The 14378-nt window shown below is 47.1% G+C and overlaps 8 protein-coding genes across 8 annotated transcripts; 3 read left to right on the top strand and 5 right to left on the bottom strand.

Annotated features, from left to right (window-relative positions):
- Position 1: 1 nt before the first annotated feature.
- HPODL_00007 (Aryl-alcohol dehydrogenase) lies at positions 2-1084 on the bottom strand (the record flags this gene model as incomplete). Its single annotated transcript, XM_014081441.1, has 1 exon — positions 2-1084. One exon carries the CDS (start codon positions 1082-1084, stop codon positions 2-4), a length of 1083 nt encoding a protein of 360 aa, XP_013936916.1.
- A 238-nt stretch (positions 1085-1322) lies between these two features.
- HPODL_00006 (uncharacterized protein) lies at positions 1323-2816 on the bottom strand (the record flags this gene model as incomplete). Its single annotated transcript, XM_014081440.1, has 1 exon — positions 1323-2816. One exon carries the CDS (start codon positions 2814-2816, stop codon positions 1323-1325), a length of 1494 nt encoding a protein of 497 aa, XP_013936915.1.
- Positions 2817-2847: 31 nt separating this feature from the next.
- Positions 2848-3855, bottom strand: HPODL_05072 (uncharacterized protein; the record flags this gene model as incomplete). The annotated part of the gene is made up of 1 exon (XM_014081439.1): positions 2848-3855. The coding sequence occupies one exon, from the start codon at positions 3853-3855 to the stop codon at positions 2848-2850; it is 1008 nt and encodes a 335-aa protein (XP_013936914.1).
- Positions 3856-4601: 746 nt separating this feature from the next.
- Positions 4602-5912, top strand: HPODL_00005 (uncharacterized protein; the record flags this gene model as incomplete). The annotated part of the gene is made up of 1 exon (XM_014081438.1): positions 4602-5912. One exon carries the CDS (start codon positions 4602-4604, stop codon positions 5910-5912), a length of 1311 nt encoding a protein of 436 aa, XP_013936913.1.
- Positions 5913-5920: 8 nt separating this feature from the next.
- On the bottom strand, positions 5921-7210 carry HPODL_00004 (Glycine/D-amino acid oxidase; the record flags this gene model as incomplete). Its single annotated transcript, XM_014081437.1, has 1 exon — positions 5921-7210. One exon carries the CDS (start codon positions 7208-7210, stop codon positions 5921-5923), a length of 1290 nt encoding a protein of 429 aa, XP_013936912.1.
- A 185-nt stretch (positions 7211-7395) lies between these two features.
- HPODL_00003 (D-galactonate transporter) lies at positions 7396-8928 on the bottom strand (the record flags this gene model as incomplete). The annotated part of the gene is made up of 1 exon (XM_014081436.1): positions 7396-8928. One exon carries the CDS (start codon positions 8926-8928, stop codon positions 7396-7398), a length of 1533 nt encoding a protein of 510 aa, XP_013936911.1.
- A 311-nt stretch (positions 8929-9239) lies between these two features.
- HPODL_00002 (uncharacterized protein) lies at positions 9240-13190 on the top strand (the record flags this gene model as incomplete). Its single annotated transcript, XM_014081435.1, has 1 exon — positions 9240-13190. The coding sequence occupies one exon, from the start codon at positions 9240-9242 to the stop codon at positions 13188-13190; it is 3951 nt and encodes a 1316-aa protein (XP_013936910.1).
- A 192-nt stretch (positions 13191-13382) lies between these two features.
- On the top strand, positions 13383-14201 carry HPODL_00001 (putative oxidoreductase; the record flags this gene model as incomplete). Its single annotated transcript, XM_014081434.1, has 1 exon — positions 13383-14201. One exon carries the CDS (start codon positions 13383-13385, stop codon positions 14199-14201), a length of 819 nt encoding a protein of 272 aa, XP_013936909.1.
- Positions 14202-14378: the final 177 nt, after the last annotated feature.

Below are 14378 nucleotides of genomic sequence, written 5' to 3'. Positions count from 1 at the left end.
GCTAGTGGTATAAGTTAGGCAGCTTTCGGGAAACATCTGGTTCGTCAAGATACGCAACTTCCTCATCGGTGAGTTTCAGCTTGATAGCGGCTATTGCATCGTCGATTCTCTCCACCTTGTTGAGACCCAGAATAGGATTGTGGTCCTTGGCCAAGCACCAGGCGATGGCCACAGTGGCCATTTTCACCCTGTGTTTGTTTGCCAATTCCTCAATTCTGGAAAGCAGTAATTTGTCCTTGTCGGTAATCTCGTTCAATCCGAACATGGCAACTGAAAGACCTATACTGGAACGAGGTGTAGTGTTGAACATCTTATCGAATGGCCTGGCTAGCACTCCTCCGGCGAGCGGTGAGTACGGAATAAGTCCAACTCCAGTTTTCTTGCAGTACGCAATCAGCTCGTCTTCCTCCTCTCTGTAGAACAGAGAGTAATAGCTCTGCATAGAGATAAACTTGGTCCAACCGTGCAGCTCGGCAACGTGTTGCATTTCAACAAACTGGTACGCTCTCATGGTAGAAGCTCCGATGTACTTAACTTTGCCGGACTTGACAACATCGTGCAGCGCCTCCATCGTCTCCTCGATCGGTGTGTTTGTGTCGAACCGATGGACCTGTAGCACGTCGATGTGAGTGCCAAGTCTTTCGATACTTTTATCCACAGAGTCCAGGATGTTGGTTCTCGAAAGCCCGTATCGGTTGATGTACTCCGATCCTTCGGCCGTTCCGGGGACGATGATGTTTGTGTCTGGATCCGACTCGTTAGGAGGGAAAAAACACTTGCTCAAGATAACGACCGTGCGTCTGTCGATGTTGTGTTTCTTGAGGAACTTTCCAACGAGGATTTCAGAGAATCCGTTGGAGTAATTGCACGAGGTGTCAAAAGTACGAATTCCGCTGTCATAAGCTTTCTTCATGATCGTGAACACTTCGTCCTCGTCTTCTAGCACAAAGTCAAACCACGACTTGCGGCCATAGGACATACATCCTAGGACGATTCTAGAAATCTGGAGGCCGGACTTTCCCAGCCGGGTGTAGAGGTCTTCTGGAATGGTATCCCACTTGAACGAGTTAAACTTTGGTGGCATGTTGGAAAGAATGAGTGAAAGACTGGCCCTTTTATAGGGCGCCGGAAGACTCAGTCTCTGGGCTTTATACTTTTAAGTCCGTCGCTGAAGGGGTTAACGGAAAAAAGACGTCATGTAATACCACTTGCTAAAGTTTCTTAGGGTGCATAAGAGCTGATCTTCAAAGATGTCTCAAAAAATCACAGCTCCGCATTTAACCCGAATTCCGTAAAGTTTATTGCTTCATTAATAAGCTTGACTAGATAACCTCACTTCTATTTCCAGACCGCACCAGATTAAGGCCCCTGCCAGAGGGCTCAAATGGGTAGAGGGCAGCCAGAATACCAAGCACGCCAAAGAGTGCGCCTGCGAGCCAGATAGGAACCGAGGTGCCAGAGCTCTCACCGAAATAGTATGCCACAGGGGACAGGGCTCCACCAATGGCGCCCAAAACAGAGGCCAGCCCCATTCCTGTACCACGCGCCTGTGCTGGGAAGATTTCTGTCGCATATGCGTAGAGACAGCCATAGTACACGTTCATGAAAAAATTGGTAGCAGACGAAAAGCCAGCGTCGCCGGCCGGTGTGCGCACGGTTGTATACCCAAACATGATGGCCATGGTGGCCATGCCTCCAAACAGCATGGTATAGCGTCTACCAAAGGCTCTCACAAGTAGTGCCGAGAAGATAGGCCCGAAAATCGCCGTCATATACGACAGCGTCGAGTTTCTGTACACGATGTGGCTGGGCGCCGCCGTGTTGCCGCCGTGCGACTGGATGTAAATGTAAAGGAAGTTATAGAAGATACTGGACGAGAAGCCCACCAGCAGGTACGAGAACATGAGGGACGTGGTGGAGTACGCGACGATTTTGTTCTGGTAGAGGATCCGCACGTGTTCCTTAACAGCCGCAAGCATTTTGGCCGGCTGCCAGCCCTGCTGTGGCGAATAATAGTCTGAGCACAGTTCGCCGCACGCCTGTAGCTGGTCCAGCGTGAGAGAGCATTGACGATTGTACTTGCGGGCAATTCTCTGCAGAGCTTGCACTGCCTCATCGTCGCGGCCGGTCGACACCAAGAACTTCGGAGTTTCATCTAGCCGCAGCACAAAGAGCCGTAGCAGGCCGCAAAACAGAATTATGCCGCTATTGGTGTACCACACATACCGCCAGCCACTGCTGTAGTTGGGCAAAAACCCCCAGCAGATAAGATTATTCACCGTCTGTCCTATCCCCCACCACATAGCCATCATGGTGTTCAGAAACTGCCACTTGAATGGCACATACTCCATGAACACGGTAACGTCCATGACAAGGTTTCCACCGGCACAGAAGTTGGCCAGCGCGTTGAAGACGCAGTACGTGGCAAACGAGTTCATGCCGCCGGTTGCAAAGCCCAACAGCGCGGCGAGAATCAGCGACGTGTTGAACGCGAGCTTTCTACCAATAAGATCGCCGCCAAAACCCCAGAAAAGCGCGCCCAGAACGTAGCCTACGTACGTGGTCTGGGTATCCGTGGGGTAGTCTGCTCCAAATTGGAGTGCAACGTACGAATGCACCGACGATTGGATGAGCTCTAATTGCGAGTCCACCGCGTAGCCGTAGCCGGCGATGCAGAAAAGCTGGAAATGGTACCAAGTGAAGCCAATCTCATCAATGGCATTATTGATCAGGTGCAGCTTCTGGGCCAGCACAGGGTCGCCGTGGCGGACGGCCGCGACCTCCTCGACGGTGACGGTTGTTTTTTCTTTGGACATTAGATAAGAAAAAAAAACCTTATTTGCGGAATTAGTAACTTTTTATACCCGCCAGCTGCAGCAGCCTGTCGGAAAGCTCTGGCGGACTACGGGGCCTATTTCTGTGAGCGAGCGCAGGGATGTGTGCCGAGTACGACGCCAAATTTGTGTGGGTCCAGTGCGTGGTTCCCTCACCGGCGTAGAACAGCCTGCTACGTTTCTCTAAAAACTCGGCCGACGCGAATTGCGCCGGAGCATACGATGCATAAAGGACCGTGCGGACGTGTTCACTTTTTTCCGTCGGAGGTTTTCCCCAGTGGCATGTCCGCGAGTCCCAAATAATAAGGTCGCCAGCGTCGCACGAGATCTTGACCTCCTCACATCCGCGCTCTGTAAACCACGCGAGCTGCGAAGAAGTCAGCTCAACGTAGTCGTTCTTTTCCCAATCAGGAACAGTCTTGAAAAACTCCTCAAACAAAAGATGGGAGCCTCGGTAAACAACTAAACCGCCGTCAGAAGGACTGTGGTCGCTCAAACATATAATTCCCTGCGCACAGTGCAGGCCCCGTTTATACGGCGACTGGTCAAAATGTGGCCACGGTTGGATAGTTCGCTCAACCGGGAGCGTCAAATTAAAGCCATCGTAGGACACAAGGAGCTGGTTAGTACCCCAGAGATGCGCAAATGCATCGATAACGCCCTGCTCAAGCCGTGCTTCCCAGAACACTTTTTCGTGGTTGAGTCCGTGGCCGCTGTAAATGTTGCCCGGCACGGAGGGCAGGGTTTCTGTTGTCCATGAGGCGGGTTCGTCAAAGTCAACGTTGGCGAATGTATTTACCAGCTGGAAAACTTCCTTCTGGTACTTAAGCGCGCGGTGTCGTGGAATAGCATTCTTAATCACGACGTAGCCGTTTCTGACGAAATCGTCGCGCCAATCGTGGTGTTTAGCAGAGAATAGATGCTCAGTATAATCATTACTATACTTTGAGTCTTTGAGGGGGATGTAGGTGGTGCCCTCACCGTCTGTGATGGCGTCAGGAAAGAGCTCTGTAATGGACATGAGGAAAAAAAATATTGGCCGGAGATAAGGCCTATCACGTGAACGGCGGAGTTTCCTGAATCGGGAGGGAGAGATAAAGGCTGTGAAAACTTAAAATCTTGGATAGATAGATTTTGGAAGGTCGAAACGAGCTGAGGAAAATTATTATCTTTATCATATTTTTCCCCACAAGTCCCTATTGCAAAATCTCAAAAATGCCTAGGGATAAGCGAAGCCGCAAAGGCTGTTTGACTTGTCGACAGAGGCGCGTGAAGTGTGACGGTAAGTGATGGATATGTGATCTAATTCAAGAAACTCATCCGCGATGCAACAACTGTGCGCGATTAGACAGAGCTTGCGCGTACGATCAAAGGGTGGTATGGGAACAGGATGCATTTGTGCGAGGGATTGCATTTGGTCGGTCAGAACAGTATAAAAGGATCAAACAGCAACAGATCGAAAATGTAAATGGGGAGTACGAACAAACTCTTAGTCAGCGGGTAGCATCCGACCACGTACCATGGCTACCTTTGCAAAACGCCAAAACCTTATTCATTAATATAACCAAACAGGATTTTACCAATATTATGGAGCGCGATGATGCAACAGCGAGCATACCTGCCCAAACACCCAAACAACTTCCCAGTCCGCAGGAATCACACTCATTTCCTAGTACTTTGCCGACACCGTCGGAAGATGCCTTTCTTCTGGGGGCATTACAGGAATTTGAGTATCCTTATTCCATAGGTTCGCCCAGCGAGTTTGTGATGGAACCTGAGAACAAATCATCGCTTGCAAACCTAGAGCCTCAAGAACGCGAGCTTCTTTTATACTTCATCAACTCCATTTGCCCTGTCTGTGTGTGTTATCCAGAAAAGTCTAAGCTGTCGTCACACCCACTTGAATCAATCGATTCGTTTCGGTATAAGTTGAATCCCGAAACAAATCCTTACCTTTATCTAATTGTTCCACTGGCTGCAGGATCAGCAATGGTGCTGAATTCGATCCTGGCCGCTAGTGCGTACCAGTTATTTCTTCTAGGAAAGAAAGAGTTTGAAGAAATATCTGAAACCTACACAAAGCAGGTGCTAGGGGAGCTTCCACACGCCATTAGAGATATACATAACTTGGACGAGGTTCTTGCAACCATCATAATGCTCTGCTTCAAGGAGATTTCCTCAAACTGCGGGTCTGGAGCTCAGTGGACCACGCATCTTGCCCAGGCAAAAGAGTTACTGAAAGAAACTCGAATGCGCACTAACGAGAATCCGTTGTCCAAATTTTTCACAAGGTACTTTATCAGCCACGAGGTGATGGGAGAAACGGCCTGGGTTGGGGAAAACCATTCAAACTACTCCGTGCCTCTTCCAAGATTACCACAACCAATCTTCGATGACCCTCATTTGGAAACACTTCGCAATGATGGTGACACTCGAATTGATCTCGTTCTTGGCTGCAGCGCGTATCTGATCTCAATAATTCATCGAATTTCCATGCTTGGTAAATGCTATGAGGACTTAGAGCTGGAAACATCACAAGTTAGTCGCGATGCAATTGAGACAGAGGTTTGGATCAGACGCGAACATCTGCATCGAGAAATTCAGGAACTCTGCCAAGAATTCGAATCGACTCCGGAAGTCAGTGATGAAGATGCGCACTATATTGAAACAATTGCCGAGATAAAACGCCTAACGGCTATCATCTACTTATTTGCTAGGATTGACTTAGAAGCCGTCTACCAGCACGATGGAATAATCTCAAAATCCTTTCATAAGAGACACGTAGATACACAGCAGATTTCTAAACATATTGTGTCTCTGATGAGGTCACTCCCAGACATCTACATGTCTCTGCTATGGCCGTTATTTGTCATCGGCATTGTGTCCACAGTGGCGGACGAAGACAGATGGTTTGTTCTGAATGCATTCACCACTTTGCAGAAGACAAGAGAGCTTGGAAGCGTCCGAACCGCATGTTCTGTTGTTACGAGTGTTTGGAAGGAGAAAGATCTGGGGTGTGACCACATACGTTGGAGAGATATGATTCGAGGTAAAGCAAGCACATTGAGTCTTGCGTAAGATGATTATTAGTTTGTCCAATCGCTTAACTCATTCAGATCCTTTATTTTGTTTGAACCGCCAAATCTCCCTTGAAGGTTGTATATATCTCTCCCCTCGGCTGTCTCTGGTCTCCAGCTCCATGCTTTGCGATGGGTTTCTGGTAGTCCCGATTCTCCTTTCATAACGAGGTCAGATATGTAGTGGCCAATTATGGGCATATACTTGAATCCTTGTCCAGAATCTCCAGTTGCCAATATGAGGCCGTTCATATTAGGATGCTCACAGATTAAGAAATGACGATCGGGTGTGTCGGTGCACCAGCAAATTTTGGCAGCATCAAAGGGACGCGTGCTGATTTGGGGAAACACCTGCCTCAGAAACCCTCTCATTTGCTTTTCGGCTTCGACAGGGATCTGGTTTCGATAAAGAGGCGTCGAAATATTTTCAGTTCCATCTTGATTTATGTATCCTGGAAACTCGTTGCAAAACTTTAGGATCCCATTTTCGTCAGGCTCAAAGAGGAACCCTTCATCTAGGTTCAAAAGAACAGGAGAGTTTCTTAGCGCTTTAGCCTCCTCTGAGGTAAGCTTTATGTGACCCACAGTCCAGCATTTGGCTAGTAGTTGGCCTTTGTAATTGAGTAATTTTGTTGAATTTGCTCCAGCACATATAACGACACGGTCAGCTTTCAAGATTGATCCCGATAATGTGCGAACTCCGACACAATTGAACCCTTCTATGAGCAATTCTACGGCAGCATCCTGAACAAACTGAGCTCCCTTCTGTTCGCATTCTTTCCAAGCGTTATTTAAAGCTAGTGCTGCAAATGTCCATCCACATTTACTTTTTTGAAAATAGCCCTTCCAAGATTTGAATCTCGAGTCAAGAGCCAAGGAATTGAAATCATCTGCAAAATCTCCTTTCCATTGAATCAACTTTGCAAAATCCTCTGGTGTTTGCAATCTGTCAATATCTTCTCCTTTGGAATTGAGACGGCTGTAGCGTTGATTGATTTCAGCAACAGCAGCATCTCCTGTAGCACCGTACACTATTCCCACTTCGTGGAACGCTGGCTCGTATACGGGATCAGATCTCCACAATTCCAGAGCCTCCAAAGCTAGTTCAGAGTAAAATTCGTCACTAACAGTTGACTGGAAAATTTTATTTATGTCATTGCCTGCAGCAAGAGGGGATGGAATGGCATACGGGTCGAGGAGGGTCACGTTTTTGTGGCCTTTGCGAAGTAGTTGTAGAGCTGTGGAAAGACCAAAGGTACCGGCGCCCACAATCAGAACGGAGTAATCAGGGTTGATCATGTTAACAATTTCAAATTCGAGCAAAAACACCTCTTATACATTTACTTTTATGGTACGAGACATATTGGCGTACTGATAAGAATGTGGAAAAAAAGAAGCTCGAGACGAGCTGAAATACTTGGAAGTTTATTTCGATACCGGCATAAACTGAGATTAAAACTTTTTGGTCGGAATTGTAGATAAAACTAAGTAGTATAGAAAAAGTGGCGCTGCTGTCTATCTGTGTAGTCAAGCATCTTCTCATCCTCAACTCCCTCGATAGACACGTCCAGCGTGTCTTCCGGAATTTTTTCGAGAGCCTTTCTCTTGTTATGGTTCATGATCGCACACGTGACCCAGTAAAGAGCAGACAATAGGATACACACGCAATAGGCCACAATCATCGAGATGAATCCGCCAGTGTATTTGGGTGCCTGGTTGCTCCTGAACGTTTGTGTACCCGTAATAGCTCCCCCACAGTAACCAAGGTAGTTGAAGCCATATGTGACAGATTTTTTGGTGCTTCCAGAAGTGTTTGCTTGAACACAGGACATCATGACAACATATGGTGCAAAGTAGAAGTACATTAGGTAGAGACCTAATAGTTGAGGACCAACTTTTGTTTGATCAACTGCGTAGAGAATGATAGACCCAATCAGTGGAATAATCAAGGAAATAACAGAAACCAGGCATCTCCTGTTCTTCCAGCGAGCTCCAAGCCAGGTGAAAAAGAAAGTTGCGAGAGAAGCAATCACACCAGTAGGAATACCCATAAGAGCAGACTTGACCGGAGTAAAACCCAAGTTGTTAATGATGATGGAGTTGTAAGTGCTCAATCCACCATTAGGAATGTTAATACCAAAGTTGAAAAGCATAATCAAGTAGACTCGCACGTCTAAAAACGCCTCCTTTACTTGCTCCCATTTCCATGAGTTGTTCTCAACACCGGTGGCATTATCAGCAACACGTTTCACCATAAAGACCTTCTCGCGCTCGGTCAAAAATTTGGCGTTGATTGGAGAGTCTGGTAAGAACCAAAAGATAACGCAGGACCACACGAAAGAGATAGAACCAACCAGGAGGTAGATGTACTTCCAAGTAGGTATTGCGCTACCAAAAGTTGTGGCAAGAGCAGACAGAGCCCCGTTGATCACTGACGATGCAAACATAAAAATGAATGCTGTGCGGTGAGGGGACTCAGATTTCAGATAAAAGCTAGCAATCATCAGCGAGCAACCAGGGACAATCGCACACTCAACAAGACCCATCAGACAGCGAAGAGTAGCAAGACCAATAAACTCGTGGCAGGCACATAATAAAAGAGTGGATGCAGACCAGACTAACGAGCAGCAGGCAATAACCTTGCCGATTCTGAACCTCTGCAATAAATAAGACATTGGCCACATCCCGACGAGAGAACCTATAAATATGATAGATCCCAGCCAGGAGTACTGCTGTCCAACCAGGTTGTTATCGGTCTTAAATCCAAATATGGCGGCCGTACTGAGAGACACTTTGTCAACTGCACCCATGGTTGCAGTGAAGAAGAGTGTTGGCAGTAGAATCAAGTCGGTCTTCCTAATGGCCCATTTTTCCTCGGCAGGAGTAAGCTCTTCAAACTTACCGGCATGCTCAGCAAGAAATTGAAGAGCTTTGTCTGCACTAGGATCATCAACGATTGATTTTTGAGTGGTAACCGCCAAAAAGGCATCTTTTTCAGGCAAATCGGTCGAAGTCATTTTGAAAAAGTGATAAGCGATGAAGGACAATTAGTCAACTTAAAATACTCATTGTCGATCCGGGGAAGCTCAAGATAAAGTGACTCGATAATGTTAGTTGGTTATCTGAATAACCAAAAGAAATTATTTCCAACGATCGCGTTAGCTCGTCTCGACCTGCCTTGAAAAATATTGATTAACCCGCGCGGCGCTATTGTTTTCCGCTCGTCACGAGCTGCCTACTTATCTTTAGCTATCAGCTTTATCAGCTTAAATATATTAAATAATCCAGCTCCTGCTGGGACATTTTCCGGCTATTCAATATCTACAGCATGACAGTATATGAAACAGGTATCAGTATAGCTATTGACCGTGGTGGAACCTTCACCGACGTGATATACAAAGTCGGGAAGAAGGAAGGCACGTTCAAGCTTTTATCGGTTGATCCTTCAAATTACAAAGACGCAAACATTGAAAGTATCAGAAGAGTTTTGGAACTGACATCTGGCAAAACTATACCCAGAAACCAACTCCTCGATACTTCCTCCATTTCCTCAATTCGGCTAGGAACCACAGTGGCAACCAACGCCCTTCTGGAACGCAAAGGGTCAAGATGTGCTTTGGTGACTACCAAGGGTTTTAAAGATTTGCTTCATATTGGAGATCAATCGCGGCCAGACCTGTTCGCGCTAAACATTGTGAAGCCAGGTGTTCTCTTCGAAAAGGTAGTGGAAGCAGATGAGCGTGTCACTATGCCAGCATTCTTGGTTGACCCAACTGGCTATGATGCACGCGATCTTCTGGATGGCCAAAAGTATGTTGAGGGCAAAACAAGAGAAGTGTTTGAGATCATCAAGCCTTTGGACACTGAACAATTGACTCACGATCTTATAAAACTGAAAGACGAAGGTATAAATTCTGTTGCTATTGTTTTTATACACGGCTACAATTACCAGGAGCACGAAAAGCGTGCCGGAGAGATCGCTAAAAGCCTTGGATTTGGAAATGTTTCGCTTTCTCATGAGCTGCTGCCAGTCATCAAAACGCTTCCCAGAGGGCAGTCAACGGTTGTCGATGCCTATTTGACTCCTATAGTCAAGGAATATATTGACAGTTTTTTAGCCGGGTTTGAGCCGGGTTTTGAGAAACATACGAGAGTCGAGTTCATGCAATCTGATGGTGGACTGTGCTCCTGGAGAAACTTTTCGGGACTCCGTTCACTGCTTTCAGGACCTGCTGGAGGTGTTGTTGGTGAGGCAAAAACGTGTTACGACGACGACAACAAGATTCCTGTGATTGGATTTGATATGGGAGGAACATCAACAGACGTCTCGAGATATGCAGGCGAATTCGAATTCTCGTTTGAGTCCATCACCGCTGGGATCAATATCGCTGCTCCCCAGTTAGATATCAATACAGTCGCTGCTGGAGGCGGTTCCATTCTTGAATATGTCAATGGTGTGTTCAAAGTCGGGCCTGAATCTGCTTCTGCTCATCCAGGTCCTGCATGCTACAAGAAAGGCGGACCATTGACCGTGACGGACGCTAATTTATTCACAGGGAGAATTTTGCCTGAATTTTTCCCCCAAATTTTCGGTCCCGGCGAAAATGAACCTTTGGACTATGCCATCACCAAAAAGAAGTTTGAGCAACTAGCGCACATCATCAACGAAGACAATCCTGGCTTCCCCAAAACTCCTCATGAAATTGCCCTTGGATTTTTGAAAGTCGCCAACTACCAAATGGCAAAGCCAATTAGAGAGTTGACTGAAGCCAAAGGGCACGACGCATCTGCTCATTCTATGGCTTCTTTTGGTGGCGCTGGAGGACAGCACGCCGCATCGATTGCCAAAATTTTAAAAATCAAGAAGGTGCTTATTCACAAGCACTCGTCCATCTTATCCGCGTATGGTATATCTTTAGCAGATGTCGTCAACGAGCAGCAGATTCCGTGTGCAAAAGTTTATTCTGACACCGCAAGAAATGAATTAATCAAAGAGGCAGAAAAGTTGAAGGAGAAAGCTCTCATGGAGCTGGAGGCTCAAGGTGTTAACCCAGCGACTGTATTCTCGACCGTCTATCTTAACATGGGCTATAAGGGCTCGGATACCAAAATCATGGTTGCACGGCCAGTAGATGACGATTTTCTGTCGGTGTTTTATGAGACCCACGAAAGAGAGTTTGCTTTTAATGATTACGATAAGGCTGTTCTGATTACCGATGTCAGAGTTAGAAGCACTGGGAATACATTTGGCGAAACAAATGAAAGATCTCCATATAAAGACTATGCCTCAGTTGCAAAAGTTGCTGTTGAGTCCGGAATTGAAGAAAAAACCACTCCTATTGTTTTTGACGAAGGCGTTCTTGACTCCAACGTGTATCTTTTGGAGAAACTGGCCCCTGGAACTGTGGTAGCTGGTCCGGCACTTATTTTGGATGAGACGCAAACCATAGTGGTGACCCCCGATGCCTCTGCCACCATTCTTCCAAGACACGTTGTCTTGGACGTCAATGTGGAGTCAAAAAGTCAGATCAGTACCGACTATATTGATCCCATCCAGCTTTCGATCTTTAGCAATAGATTCATGTCCATTGCAGAGGACATGGCTCGTACATTGCAAAAAATAGCTGTGAGTGCCAACATCAAAGAACGACTAGATTTCTCCTGTGCTTTATTTGACAATGAAGGAAACTTAACAGCAAATGCCCCCAATGTGCCGGTCCATCTCGGTTCCATGTCTAGTGCTATCAAATACCAGCTTGAGTATTGGAATAGCGACCTTCATGAAGGCGACATTTTGTGCACAAACTCTCCAAGCGTCGGTGGAACCCACCTTCCGGATATTACAGTGATTTCTCCAGTGTTTTACGAGAACAAGATCCAGTTTGTGGTCGCGGCCAGAGCACACCATTCGGAGATTGGTGGTTCCGCCCCTGGGTCCTCGTCGTCCTACGCCAGAGAGATTTACGAGGAAGGTGTCAACATTGAAACATGGAAAATTGTGGAAAGAGGAAAGCTGGACTACGAAGGGCTTAACTATCATTTTAACGTGGCACCAAGAAAGCATGGCGTTTCCGGAACAAGAAACATCGATGATAACATTTCAGATTTGAAAGCTCAGATCGCATCCAACCAGCGTGGTATCAATCTTTTAAAGGAACTGTTCAACGAGTATGGAAGCGAAACCGTTCTGTTCTATATGCGAAATGTGAAAAAGACTGCTGAAATGGGAGTGCGGAAATTTTTAATGAAGTTCGCTAGCGAAAACGCTGACAGAGTGCCGTTGACTGCCATTGACTTCCTTGACGATGGAACACAAGTGCAGGTGAAAATTGACATCAGCCCACAAGACGGATCTGCCGTCTTTGATTTCACTGGAACATCCCTTGAATCCTATAGCAACTTGAATGCTCCCAAGTCTGTCACGGCTTCTGCAGTCATCTATGTTCTCAGATGTCTAGTCAATCTTGATATCCCACTGAACCAGGGTTGCTTGGATCCTTGTACACTGGTTATTCCAGAAAACTCGCTAATTAACCCAAGCAGATTTGCTGCTGTTTGTGCAGGCAACGGCATGACATCACAAAGGGTTACAGACTGTTTGTTTAAGGCCTTTGGTGTAACCTCAGCTACGGGAGGGTGCATGAACGGCCTCAACTTTGGCTCAGGTGGTGAAAACGAGAAGGGTGAGCTTGTCAAGGGCTTTGGATACACCGAAACCATCGGACAGGGCAACTGTGCTGGTATAGTGGACCAAGACGGCATTAGGGTTGGATTCCACGGATTCTCAGGAACGCAGACGAACATGACAAACACAAAGATCACAGACCCGGAGATTCTGGAGCAAAGGTATCCCTGTCTTCTACTTCAGTACTGTATTCGCGAGAACAGTGGCGGACGTGGTAAATGGAATGGGGGTAACGGTCTGATTAGAGAAATCCAATTCTCCTCACCTGTTCACGTGTCGTTGGTTACACAACGCCGCGTTTTTGCTCCCTGGGGAGTTTACGGGGGAGAAAATGGAAAGAAAGGAGAGAACTATCTTGGAAGAAACAGGGGTGGTGGGACCATTCAATGGATTCAGTTGCCGTCCCTTGCTGAAATTGCGATTCGAAAGGGGGACATCGTGAAGGTGCTGACTCCGGGAGGAGGTGGATTTGGCAAAGTGGACGACACTGACGAGTTCTGGGGCGTTGGCGTTGAGACGAGCAGATACAAGCACGTGCCAGTGTCCTCTGGAACTGTGGGAAACTTGCAGAGTGCGCTGAATTCGTCGCAGTAAAAAGTGTACTTAACCAAGACCTTGGTAAAAAGGGGAACATTGCTGCAAGTACCATTGACAGACAAGAGCGTGACGCTACCCGTTGCAGGACTCAACGTAGTTATCTGATGCTCGGACTAAAGATTACGTAAATGGTTGCTTTAAATTATTAATAAACAATTTATTTTTAATTGCAACTTAAACCAGAACCACATGTCATTGGGACCACAAGCACAGGCAAATCTTGAACAAAAAACAGTGCTCATCACTGGGGCATCTGCGGGCATTGGCGAAGCCATTGCACGTGAGTTTGTCGAAGCAGCCGGAGGCAACATCAGGCTAGTGCTGGCGGCCAGAAGGGCCGACAGACTGGCAGAACTGAGCCGGCAATTAAAGCAAAGTGGGGCCCAAGTGCACACTGCACAACTCGATGTCAGCGATAGAGCAACGATCGACGCGTTCTTTGCAGCTCTTCCATCCGATTATCGTGACATCGACGTGTTAGTGAACAATGCTGGGAAGGCGTTGGGAGTTGAGCACGCTGGAAACATTAGGGATAAAGATGTTGAGGAGATGTTTGCAACAAACGTTTTGGGGCTGATCAAGATGACACAGACGGTGATTCGGGGGATGAAGGAGAGGAATAGTGGGGACATTGTGCAGGTTGGATCGATAGCTGGGATTGAGAGCTATCCTGGGGGTAGCATCTACTGCGCGACAAAGTCCGCTGTGCGGAGCTTCACCCAAGCAATCCGGAAGGAGCTAATCAGCACCAAGATCCGGGTGATGGAGATCGATCCCGGCGCTGTGGAGACGGAGTTCTCGCTGGTGCGGTTTGGCGGCGATGCCACAAAGGCCAAGAAGGTGTACGAGGGTTATGAGCCGCTCAAGGCCAAGGACATTGCAGACGTGGTTGTGTTTAACTGCAGTCGACGGGCGAACGTGGTTGTGGCGGAGTCGGTGGTGTTTCCCAGTGCGCAGGCGGGAAGCTACCATAGACATAGGAGGAGTGAGCCAGGAGGGGAGAATTAGAGAGGGAACAGAGAAGGATTAGAGAGGGATTAGAGAAGAATTAGAGCAAGTAGAAGTATAGAAGAGAATAAGCCAAGTTAAGAATTAGAGCAAGTAGAGGCAAGTTTAATATATGTAGATTAATAAAGGTGAGAAATTAGATGGGAGGAGCGGCAGGAAGCGGTGTAGGGATGCGGT

This window comes from Ogataea parapolymorpha, chromosome I (assembly GCF_000187245.1).
Source record: "Ogataea parapolymorpha DL-1 chromosome I, whole genome shotgun sequence".
Classification (NCBI taxonomy): domain Eukaryota; kingdom Fungi; phylum Ascomycota; class Pichiomycetes; order Pichiales; family Pichiaceae; genus Ogataea; species Ogataea parapolymorpha.
This window is presented reverse-complemented; position numbering and strand designations above follow the sequence as displayed.